This window comes from Rhinichthys klamathensis, unplaced genomic scaffold, assembly GCF_029890125.1.
Source record: "Rhinichthys klamathensis goyatoka isolate OS25496 unplaced genomic scaffold, OSU_Roscu_1.1 h1tg000303l_1, whole genome shotgun sequence".
In the NCBI taxonomy this organism is placed as follows: Eukaryota; Metazoa; Chordata; class Actinopteri; order Cypriniformes; family Leuciscidae; genus Rhinichthys; species Rhinichthys klamathensis.
The window spans coordinates 4,179,322-4,192,240 of record NW_026606822.1 but is presented as its reverse complement, the minus strand read 5'-3'; the positions used below and the strand labels follow the sequence as shown (position 1 = coordinate 4,192,240).

Here is a 12,919-nt window from a genome sequence, read left to right as displayed (position 1 = left end):
ACTAGCATCTCTGGTTTTCAATTTTAATGAGAAGAAAAAAGCAAAAGCAATACAGATAATCTGACAGATATCAATTATAGCACAGCCAACAAAGCAACAGCAACAGCCAGGGATATGTCAAACAAACATGTTTTTGAAACCACTTTCAAGTTTTGTCTTTAAGCTCACAGTCATTCACCTAATACATCCTGGCCAAGCTCCTTCATCAAGGATATTCAATTATTCCCGATCAAAAACAAGCCTCACAAATGAAAGCAGAATTTAACTATACGTTTGGCATGAAATTCCAGTTTTCCAAAGGCTGAGCGTGAAGCATGTCACTTTGCATCACAATAAATGACCGTGGATAATAAAAAGACTCGGAAGCATGACCACAATAAGTGGTGGCTCACAATTAGGTTTCTTGAATTTATAAAGCCTGCAGTATATCATAAAATGGAGGGACGACATGGAAACTTCAGAGAGCAAAAAGGCCAGGCACATTATTTACACAAGAATTATGAGCAATCTATGCACACCGCAGGGCCAGAGAAGAGGACTTTATAATGGCGGTGCTGGATGTAAGCTGAACCGGTGCAGGACAGCCAAGCAAAGCGAAGCAAAAATCAAGTCAACAATAATTCGCACAATTCAAATCCACACTTACCAAGTTCATGGCCTGAATCAAAAGAAAGAAAGACCATTAGTACAATATTTTGAGAGCAATTTCACTAAACCTATTGTTTCTGACAGAAAATAAAATCGGTGGATGTACGCTAACTACAAAACACTAGTCAAAGTCAATTCTATTCTAGATATTCGGAGACTATTTTCTAGCACTTAAAATGGTTTGTAAGTGTGATTTTTTTTTTTTAAAGAAAATATGCGCCTATGAACAGCTTGCACAAAAACGTACCACATACTGCAAGTCCATTTGTTCAATGTTTTCATAATCTACCTGAACAAAAACAATCTAATAAGCACTCATAATAAAAAATACTGTGCATTTCTGAAAAGAATTTTACTGCTGACTTGTAGTTCATGTATACACTGGCAGGTGGCGCTAAACACTACCATCTAAAATGCAACCAGGATAAAACATGAAAAAGAAGTTGTCAAAAATACTGCATGGCTATTAATGCATATTATACATGTTAATGTTTAGAATTCATTATATTTGTGAAATTATGTTTTTGCAATTTCACAAAAAAAAAAAAAAACTCTAAAAACAACAACAGCAATTTTGTCTGGGTTTTATTAAAACTTTGTTTTTCCAAATTTATACACAATTTAAAAATAGTAAGTTCTGTAAAACATTATTTTTTTTAGCATTAACAGACCTATTCATTTATATGCCAGGCCAGTTAATTTGAATAAGATTTCATTTAATTTCAACAAGTTTTAGTCTCGGTCAGCCTGCTAATTATTAAAAAATTATTTCGGTCGAGCGCTAATACGCAGTACTTTGTAGTCTAATCTCAGACAGATTTTACTAGGCCTGTCACGATTATCAACATATCGACTTGTCGCACGATATATAGACATTTAAAAATGTAAACTCAACAGATATGAGATATGAAATATGATCAGTAGGAGGAACACACTGTTATTGAGAAGATGAGCACTGGACTGCTGCAGGTTAGTGGGGAAATACATTTGTTTTTTTATTCAGAATACACAGTTGGAAAGAAAATATTTATAGGAACATTTCAGCAGGTTCAAGATAACTCATGTTAAAGCAGAGAACATAATACATTGTTTTAATGAATTGACAGCCATAAAATGTAGTAATAATCTGCGTTCTCATTTATGTAGGTGCACTGAACGCTGTTACCAGAAACGTTATAAGTAGAACGCGGAAGTAGTTCATTCTAGTATCTAAATATTCTTAAGAATTAAAAGTTTGTTTGTCATTTGAAACTGTGTAGGCCTACTTGCATTATTATGCTGTTATATTATCAATATATATCCACAAAAAGTAGTTTCATCATGACAGGCCTAGATTTTACAGGTGAAAACTGTGTATTGGTGATAGACATATGGAGTCTGGATGCAAGGAAAGGAAGGTTGAGAAAACAGTGAGCCTCAGGAAAGCCAACAGGCAAAGATCTCAGCCAATCATGCACTTTCAGCCTCTATATGACATGCAGCAGCGCCAAACGCAAAGCACTATTGCTACTTGACACAGGTTTGAGCTTCCGTAGCACTTCTATCTTAGTTTTTTCACCAAATACTGATGCAAACACTCGTCCCTCTGGATTTTATTCATCCAACAGATTCCTGGAACTTATAGCGATCTCTCATTGGTTTGTGCAAAGGCAAATGCCATTAAGCCCCGCCCCACCCGCAGGAAAGCGCATACCTTCAGCTTTGACTGTATCTCGCGAGATTTTCTCCGGGCAAGAACCTGCAAATGGCTAGAAACCTGCAGAACAGAAAAGCCAAAGAGGAAGAAAAGAAAAAGAGGAGGTAGAAGAGGAGAAAGAGAGAGAGACGCCGTAACCAAAGAGGGAAACGATGCGCCGCAGCGTTTCCAACCTACCTTTATACCTGCTTGATACTCTCGAACTTTCTTCCGTGCTAACACCTGTATGTGACTAGATACCTGAAGAATTTTGAGACAGTTTAACAAAAAACACATGCACAGCCACGTCACAACACACTATTTCACCTACAACTGAAAACAGTCATTAAATCACATTTTTTGTTGTTAGGCAAACAAATATTTAATGTGATCAGTAGTATATATAAAGTGCATGTTGTATGAACATTAAATACCTGTTTTCGTGTGCGGGTTTTGCCTGTTCTCAGCTTGATGTATCTGGCAATAAGCTCATTGCGACCTGAGGGGGGGAAAAAAAGTTAAAGTTTCAGTGACCAAAAGGTGGCGACAAAAGCAATGAAAGAGGTGTATCTCTCAACAACACTTGCAGACTTCATGAGACTGAAAACCACAAATCAAAAAGTAATGAAGTAAAGTTTTTGCCTTTTTATATTAGATTTGCCTTCAAACAATGGAGAAAAAAAAAACAAGCTTCCAATTGGACCATTTTATTACCACTGCACTCAGTCATGTGGTAATAAACGCATTATCTGTAAAACCTTTAACAAGGATAAAAAAGTGACCATTCTGTAAAAATGCATCAAGTAATCAAATGAACATGATATGCATCAATTCATTGGCTATTAAAGTTTCACTGCATCATTATTCAGGTTAAAAAATCTTCTAAACACCGTTAGAATTTTCTAAAAATAGACTTAGGACTTGTTTTGAGTTTGCTTAGATTTTGTTTACTGTAAAAGACAAATATAAAAAACAATTGCAGTGTGACTATACCATGCTCAATATTCGCCATTTTTGTGTAATATAAAATGGCAATTTAAGCAGAAACCACCAATTTCAATATCACAAAAAACTAATACTAACCTAACTAAAAAATACGCAAGCTTATTGAAGAAATGTAAACAGTCAGTTATAAAATAAGAACGAATAAAATGATTAAAGGCAATAGTAAAAAAAACAAAAAAAAACTACAATAGAACAAAGACAACTAAAATAGGCCTACCTGAAAATGTAATCAAATGTATAAAAAACCCCTGCATGGTCTCCACTGTGTAAATTAAATATACATTATTTTGTTCTTATTAAATTTACAAAGAGTGATTTAGTCAAGAGCAGTGAGAGATTTTTTTAATCTATTTTGTTGCTTGATTAACATGAATGACAGACAGCAGGAATATTAGGCTTCTGTCCCTTTAAGAACTCCCCGGATCCAATATGTGATTACAGATGCGTTTCCTTTCTCAACTGTGTTTGTTCACTTAAGACATAAATGACTGTATTTACAAGGATGCTTGCAAAGACAGGCTTTTTTACATATACAAGTGTGTGTATTTAACTGTTTCAAGACCAATAAAGCAGAAAAAAATAACTCTATTCAGTATACACATGATCACTTATTTAAACCACATGCAAAAGTTAAGCTTTTCGTGACACGCACGCAGCACAGCAACATCACACGAGTGTAACCGCAATAGAGATGATAGTCCAAAATCACTACCGGTTGACATATTTCTACCAATTAATCATGTCTACCGGTATATCGCCCACCCATAATCTCACATATACAATAATACATCATAATACTAAACACTTACTAATTTTTAAAAGTCTAAAGAGCACTAAAGACAAGAATTCTCAAGAGATTCGAATGCAACCCTATGGGACAATCAGCGCCCCCTTGATAAAGACAACTTTGTGGTTAATATACAGTAAAGCTACAACATTTGCTGCCAATTAATCAGCAGCCATAAGCGTTCGCAATGTTGAGCAAGAAGAGAATATAAAAGCCCATTTCTGCCTCAGAGAGGAAAAAGGTGCAAGTGTTATAAAGTTTCAAACAAAATAAGGAAGTTGCAACTCTTATATACATATTCTGAGACATTAAGTCGTTATTAAGAGAATGCACCAGTTGTTTTTTTTACTCTGAGGCGGAAACAGGCTTCCACAGCAGAGAGAGCGCTGCACTGATTTGAGTTTGGTGTCTGTACACTCTTCCCCAGACACACCCTCTCTCTCCCTCGCTCTCTCTCTGAGCCTCCGCATTCCTCGCATTCCAGTGCGCCTGTGACATCTGCCCCACACAACTTGATTTGATGAGGGCAACAGCCTGGAGCATGCGTTCAGAGAGCGAGAGAACGGCCTGAAAAAAAGCGAGGGAGAGAGAGAGAAACAAAGAGCTTTGCTGTCTCTGCCAACAACTGGCAGCGGAAGATCCTCCTACCAAACGGACACCCACACCTGCCACGAACAGTCCCTGCAGGAGGCAAAGAATCACACAGACCCCCAGTGTCCCATATTCTGCTCTCCCTGCTCTGATTCCCTCTCAATCTTTGCTATTTGAGTGTGTCTGTAAAGGAAGTTCAAGCAAGAGTGTTTTGGTTCTGGAAAAACACCTGATAACTTCTTGGGGTGGGGTGGTGTAGTGGTCAAATATGAAGGTAAATCAGTAGCTAAACTCGAGAGCACGTAGATGTGAATTTGAGAACTTGTACAATAAATATTCGCACTTGTATGTGAACATTTACTCTCACAGCTCCGATGTGAAAACCTGTAAAATAAAAATCTGAACTTGAACGCTGAGATTTGCACTCGCAGACAATAGTCACAAACCTGTATTTTGAATCTGAAGCTGCAGACAAGCAGTCACAAATGTGTAAAATGCCATTCACAAAGATACAACGACAGACACAAACTTGTAATACTAGTTTGTACTTCTTCTAACATTCAAATTCGCAGTACAACCTCAAATTGGCACTTGAAAAGTTCAAATTTCTCGCCTTGACTTTTGCTACTCTTTTCGTGATATATGAGGTGCAAAACTGATTTGTGCACTTGTAACTCGGTGGCGGCGAGAGCGGAAGGGGGGCGGGAGCGGGGGTGTTCGAAGGAGCCGTTTTATTGGTTGGCGCCTAGCCAATGAAATGGGACTTCTAATTGTATACGATGATGTCACGAAACCCGCCTCCTCGTGGATGTTCTGAAACGCTAACATGGCTTAATGCATTAGACTGATTTAAAAGACATAAATTATGTTATCAAACTTAGTAAACACAATAATGCATTCTACAGAACAGCAGATGAGCACAGAATATGAACGCAACACGTTAACTTAAGACAGTGGTATTAAAAGACCAAACTCAGGAAACACCATAAATAAAGCATACAGAAAACCAATTGAGCAGAAAATGAACGCAACTCGTTTAATTGCACGTTAAGCATTTTCCTCTCATAGAAAACCAAGAAAACGCTTAATGAGGCTTAATGGACCCAGATATATAGATATATATATACACTACCGTTCAAAAGTTTGGGGTCGGTACGATTTTAAATACTTTTAAAATAATTTTCTTCTGCTAACCATGGCTGCGCTTATTTGATTAAAAATACAACAAAAATCAGTTATAGTATTAAATATTATTCCAGTGTAAATCAGCTGTTTTCTGTGTGAATATATAGTAAAGTGTAATTTATTCCTGTGATCACCAGTGTCAGTGTCTTCAGTGTCAAATGATCCTTCACAAATCAGTATAATATGAGGATTTGATGCTCAAGAAACATTTATTATTATTATCAATGTTGAAACAGTTGTTGGTCTGTCAGTTGTACAGTTTTTTTTTGTGTTTTTTTTAGGATTCTTTGAATATGAAGTTCAAAAGAACAGCATTTGTTTGAAATAGAATCTTTTGTAACATTATAAATGTCTTTACTGTCCTTGATAAATAAAAGTATTGATTTCTTTCCTCCAAAAAATAAAACATAAAATTCTCACTGACCCCAAACTTTTGAACGGTAGTGTATATATATATAAAAAAATTCGTTATACATTATTAATTAAACACAGGCAGCTGGTTTATTTGCACTGAACACAAATTTGCTTTCTTTCGTCATATTCTGTGCTCATCTGCTTTTCTGTAGTATGCATTATTAGTATGGTGTTAATATCACTAAGTTTGATAATATCATTTATGTCTTTTAAATCAGTCTAATGCATTAAGCCATGTTAGCGTTTCAGAACATCCACGAGGACGCGGGTTTCGTGACATCATCGTATACAATTAGAAGTCCCATTTCATTGGCTAGGCGCCAACCAATAAAACGGCTCCTTTGAACACCCCCGCTCCCGCCCCCCTTCCGCTCTCGCCGCCACTGAGTTACAAGTGCACAAATCAGTTTTGGACCTCATATATCACGAAAAGAGTAGCAAAAGTCAAGGCGAGAAATTTGAACTTGCAGTGACAGATTTGAGAAGTTGCAAGTGCCAATTTGAGGTTGTACTGCGAATTTGAATGTTAGAAGAAGTGCAAATTTGTATTACAAGTTTGTGTCTGTCGTTGTATCTTTGTGAATGGCATTTTACACATTTGTGACTGCTTGTCTGCAGCTTCAGATTCAAAATACAGGTTTGTGACTATTGTCTGCGAGTGCAAATCTCAGCGTTCAAGTTCCGATTTTTATTTTACAGGTTTTCACATCGGAGCTGTGAGTGTAAATGTTCACATACAAGTACGAATATTTATTGTACAAGTTCTCAAATTCACATCTACGTGCTCTCGAGTTTAGCTACTGATTTACCTTCATAGTCAAACCTCATAGCTGGTCACTGGGAGGTTGCAGGATCAATCCCTGAAAGGAATGGGCTGTGATCCACTAATCAAACTACAATATCAATATCAAACAATATGTATCTTACAGACTTGCCCTCCCTTCAAATGCCTTTCTTGCTCTGCTGAGACGGAGCATGAAGAAGAAGCTGTTGAGCAGAGACGACACCTGAAGCCTGGTTCACACGGGACGATTTTAAAATTGTCGGCCGATTTTCCAAACCTGAGACCCCACACACGGCGATAAAAAAATCACGGGTCTAACAGTTTTGGTCGTACAGTGTGTGGTGCGCTGCCACACAGCAAAACCAACACATCACACACGAACCGATTTGACTCTCGAGCATTCCCAGGTCAGACGGAAAATCTTGCAAAATCCCTCGAGATAAACAATCATGGCGGACGAAGAGGATGCAGTGGCGATAGTTTGTAGTTTGTTTTTAACCGAAAAAAAAAAAAACGTTATCAAAAGAAAAGGCGATGGTCAAATAATCTCCGACGTCCACCGGACTTTCTGGTGCGCCATGCCGCCGGCTGTTTTGATTTTGTTTCCCGGTGCTTCCTCGGCGCCTCGTCACCTCGCTTTCTGATTGGCTACACGCCACAGTCCACAGGCTGCGTGCTCGTTTGTCCCCAGGGGACACCACACACGAGGAGAAATCGGGCCAAAAAAATCCAACATGTTGGATATCCCCGATTTGAGATCTGAGCGGTCCCGACGTCCTTCCGAGCAGACGAGAGCAGTCTTAACACACCACACACGGCAGGAATATCTGATCAGATTATTTTACGATAATCAGAGCATCCTTAAGATTGTCGGAAGGGGTAAATCGGGACTAAAATCGGCCTAATTATCCTGCCGTGTGAACCAGGCTTAAGGTGGATCGGATAAGTCAAGGAGTGTATGGTACTTTGCTCTGTCCTCAGGGAGCAGGGCATTTTTTGCAAGCCTCAATTCCCATTGAAGCACAGGTGGAAAAATATCTCAAAAGGTGGAAAATATCATGCCACCATAACAACTATGAAACCAGACAGACGGCATTTCTGCCATTCAATTGGGCCGTAAATCAACTGGGCAAAGCCAAGATGCTGAGAAGCAGAGATGATGGAAGGCCAGGTAGCATCACAACTTGTACAAAAACTCATAAATTTTAGTTCTGGCTTGACATTTGGTGCACAAAATGTACAGATGTCACATGTGTGTTTGTTCTCAGATGGATGAGAAGATCAAGAGAACTTGTAAAAACAACTGTAAATCTCACATCTTTATTTATTTCTTTAGACTGAGGCCACAACTAGAAAATATAAAGGTGCAATTCTGCGATATAGTAGTGCTGCCAAACGATTAAAATATTTTATCACAATTAATCACATTAATGTCATAGTTAACTTGCGATTAATCGCAATTAATCACACATTTTTATCTATTCTAGTCATGATTTCTTTTTGTCCCATTACTTTTTTCTCATTTTAATGCTCTAATCAACATGGAAAAGTGGACCGGCTTGCTTTGTGCAAATGTTTCTTATTGAAAACAACATTGGCATATACTGTGTTCAATTTCACACTAACATTCTCACTTGGAGCAAATAATCTCTCAATGTAACACAGTCCATCAATAAAAGGGTGAAAGAAATACTGACGAGGTCCTAATATTGACGAGGGGGCGGAGAATTCGCATCAGCTGTGTGTGTGTGTGTGTGTGCTTGGCCATCATCAAGTGGTATTTCAGACTGGACGTGCTGCGATGATGATCGCTCAGTTCACAACGACAAAACACACAGATCACTTTGGTCTTGCCAATGTAACCATTTGGCAACTTTTTAAAAGTAATCTTTCCATTCAGAATCTTATTGGCATCCATTTCGGCGTCTTGCGCTCGTCATCCACTCAAAACTTAACGTTAACCTACTATTTGGCCGGCTCGCAAGCCTAAGTGTATGCGGCGTGCCTCTTGTTTTGTTTCCGGTCTAGCTAGATCCGCTTGCGCTTTGATCGACGAAGCAACAAAACGTCCTCGCGCAGCGCAAAGCCATTGACATGAATGGGTTTCATAGCGCAGCGTCGCGTCCTGTTGCAAAAGCATGTGAAAAAAACTACAAAGTTTGCTAGGCCAAAAAGACCGTTAATCTCGAGATAAAAAAATTATCGCCGTTAAAATGGGTTTGCGTTAACACCATTAATAACTGGTTTAACTGACAGACCTACAAGAAAGAGTTACTTTTACCAGAAAAAAGTTGCTATTGGGCGATGATTTGAAATACAACTACAAAAAAGTTAATGCTCTTAGAGGCATTTCCTGCTGGAGAGATGACTAAATGAAATTTCATTCAAAGCATAACTCATAAAAGTGGTCTCAGTGCAACACACACTCATTTCAATGTTGGTGGAATAAAAAAAGAAAAAAAGAAGTGGCGGCTCTGCACTTCACATTACACTACAGGCTCTTCAGGCCCGATACTGGCGGCGTTAACAGGCCCGAAGCAGACGGCGTTCCCAAGGCCTCACGTCAGCAGTGGTATTATGAGCGCTGACGTCATTCTCCTCGTGAGTGGGCTTCTTCAGTGGCAGAGCTCAGGCAGATGACTGCATGTAAATGGATAAGGTGTTTACAGTCGCTGGAAAGAGCAGGCTCTCCATGAGGCCGGCACACGCTTTCCTGGACATGGCGAGAGCAAAGAGTGTCAATGACATGCTGGGATACGTTTAAAACTTGATTTATTAATAAATCCAATTTATGGAACTTCACATAATTGGCACGATGACTTGCGGAAAGTCATTATTGGCACAATGACTTGTGGCTAGTGGAAATGAATTGCTTAATCAGTAAGACCTCAATGTCAAATTAACTCACACACCAGTTTTCCCCATTTGAAATAACCAAACCTGCGGCGTATGAGTCAAACATACCGAGACTGACAACAGAAAGCAGAACCAAGGTTACCAACATAAGGCCACATGGTTTCAAGGGAATCCCTCAACAGAAAGAGATAAAAGATATTATGCATAAGCTTTCAGAAAATGCTAACAATGTCCTATCATCAATGTCAATATTCCAGAATTGTCTTATCAACCAGCCTCGGCATCTGCAGCACCACACAGCTCAGCGCAATGTCCTTCTGACTTCATAGTGAGTCAGTATATGTTTAGATTTACCGGCGAGAGGAGGATAAAGCCTGGATGATGTAATCCCTGACTAAAGAAGAGACTCTGGAGGCTTGGTTGCAAGATTTAGCGCACCGTCTATTAGTGCACAGTCAAAACAAGCAGCTCTGCACCTTCTAAGGCACGATGAAACAGACTAATTTGCTCTACAAAAGGCAGAAGCTTTGTTGACATTCACTCACACATGCTACATAAATGACTGTTCTCGCATGAAGTCCACAAGAGACGCACTAACGCTCACAGTAAATTCTAATAGACTGGTGTTAACATGCAGCAAGGCTAAAGAAAACCTATAATAAGCAAAAACAAAAAATGTTCACTTAATTCATTCACTTCAATTTAGATGGAAGTATACACACTTCATAGGCGAATAATATATAAAAACTTACAAAATAGACATTTCCCCTCAACTCAGGCCCTGTCCCAAATGCCAAGCTCGAGATTACCCATCTACACTGGCACCAATTTAGCAAAAGGCCACACAGTGACCCTTTAGAAATATAAGATTACCAATGGAAAACCCTACAGCAGGGGTGTCCAGTCCATCCGGGAGGGCCAATGAGTTTAGCTTCAACTAGGAATGGACATTTTTTTTAAATACTGTATTCGAATATTTGGACGAATATAAAACGAATATTCGTTTATTTAAATGAAGTTTAACGAGAAATACGTTTCTTTTAATCATTGTTTTTGTCACCATTTGTGAACAAGCTTATGATTAGTAAATGCACACAACAAGCTTACATTATATATTGAGATTTTATTTAATTTGAAAACATTAAACAATGTGTGTAAACAAAAAATATACAAACAAAATAAAATCATAAGCTGAAAGGGGAAAAAAAACGCTAAAGCAGACTGCGCCAGTTGTCGTGCCGAACGTACATATACACAAGCAAAGCAACATATGTAGCAAAATTCAAATAGTATTTTTATTTTTCAAATAATAATAACTAAAGAGCTTCAACCCAACACACTTGCCCAGACATTTCCAGTATTCCTGAAGACCTTGATTAGTTGGTGCTGGTGTGTTCAATTAGAATTGGAGCTAAACTCTACAGATAGTGGCCCTCCAGGAGCAGGATTGGACATTCCTGCCCTACAGTATTGGACAAGTCCATCAAAAGTTTAAAAAGTTTGTCAAATGCATTCTGTGACTAAACCAAAAGAATCTTGGATCTAAGATGCTAGCTACTGTTAGACATTTTTGCACCAGGAGCATACCTATGATACAATGCTGTTTAGGTAGGAAGCTCACTGGGGAACAGAGCAGCGTTTTTTATTTTTAAATAAACTGGGTGGCTACACTTGAGCTCTATGAAGCAGCAGCCAAGGACTATGACTGATTTATGATCAGCAGAGTCCCTTAGCAGTGACTCAAACCCCGGGAAGGTGGAAACTGCGATCAGATCAGTGTTTCCAGATTGGTTTCTGTGAATGAATCTCCTTAGTAGCCTGTATAAACACAGATCTGAGGAAACTACCTGCAAGGAACGTGCGCGATATGAAGTATATATGTCTTCTGAATGAGTCTAACCAAAAATAAATGTTTTGAATTAAAAACAACTTTGTTTTATGTAATGCACTAGAAATAAGAATAAATATGATCACAAGAGTTGCGTTTAACATAGGGTTCTCCAAGGAAAGACAACCACAACCCTAAAAGAACCTCAAAGTTACTTCGCCAACACTGGTTTGTGTTCAGGACGCTCTCTGTCAGTTTGCCATGGCTTCTCGCGGTCTGTTTTGTATCGAGGGTTGGCTTGCTAATTCAAACCAGTGCATGGGTTTTGTCTTGTCTGTTTCTCTGAGGAGAAGAAAGGAGAGCAAACAGTTTGAGGAGGAGGGGACCAACGCCAAACACCTGGACCCTCCCAACTCCAGCCAAACTTAAGCGTCCATCTGCCATTATGAACACACAACTGAAAAAGAGATCGCTCAAGACAAGAGTTTACCAACCGGATTTGGTAACTTTCGCAATTTAACAACTTGAAGCAACAGATTTGCTGGTTCTGTCCTGTTAACTTTTGGATACAGCTGTTTTATAATCCGTAAATCAATAAATTTACGCTAATAAAGCAGACTGCTTTAAACTTGCCTTGACTAATTAGCAGTTTTAGACTAGAAACAGGTAGCTATCTATAGCTATCTAAACAACTTTCTAAGGAAGATTATCTTTGAACTGTTGCTCCACCATAACAGAAAATTGACAGTAGAAATAGACAATTTAACCAAATGGCCGATGTTGAGACTGCATCACACACCTGTACTGTGATATTAGACATTTTGGAACGCAACAATCAAGATCACACCTCTAGAAATGTTTGCTTTCACATACTTGAACAAATTCTTCTAACGTCCTCAGTCTAATGAGAGTAACGCTTCACTGGAAATACTACTTTGCACCTGGAGTTATTAAAGTGCTCTGCCTCAGGGGAAGACCTACCTTGTTTAGGAGGAAGAACTAGTAGAAAAAAAAGAAGAGTACAAGAAAATGGAGGAGGGAGGGTGAGTGAGATCTTGTGGGGGGAAAAAAACATTTATTGAGCAAGACAAACAGAGCTGGTTTTGCCACTTTTTCAACTGGGTGAGAGGGAGGCAGAAGGAAAAT

At 38.7% G+C, this 12,919-nt stretch overlaps 1 protein-coding gene across 7 annotated transcripts in view; it reads right to left on the bottom strand.

The window, feature by feature from the left end:
• Positions 1-12,919, bottom strand: part of tead3b (TEA domain family member 3 b) — a 51,820-nt gene that overhangs the window by 14,139 nt on the left and 24,762 nt on the right. For 3 of the 7 annotated variants that reach the window (XM_056270457.1, XM_056270459.1, XM_056270463.1), the window contains 3 exons: positions 2,758-2,822; positions 2,522-2,584; positions 647-658 (listed from right to left, as the gene is read on the bottom strand). In XM_056270457.1, the coding sequence (XP_056126432.1) occupies positions 647-658; positions 2,522-2,584; positions 2,758-2,822 (140 nt within the window). Of the gene's footprint in view, positions 1-646; positions 659-2,341; positions 2,405-2,521; positions 2,585-2,757; positions 2,823-12,919 lie in introns of all 7 variants that reach the window. The other 4 variants (XM_056270462.1, XM_056270464.1, XM_056270458.1 and 1 more) reach the window with 3 other exon arrangements.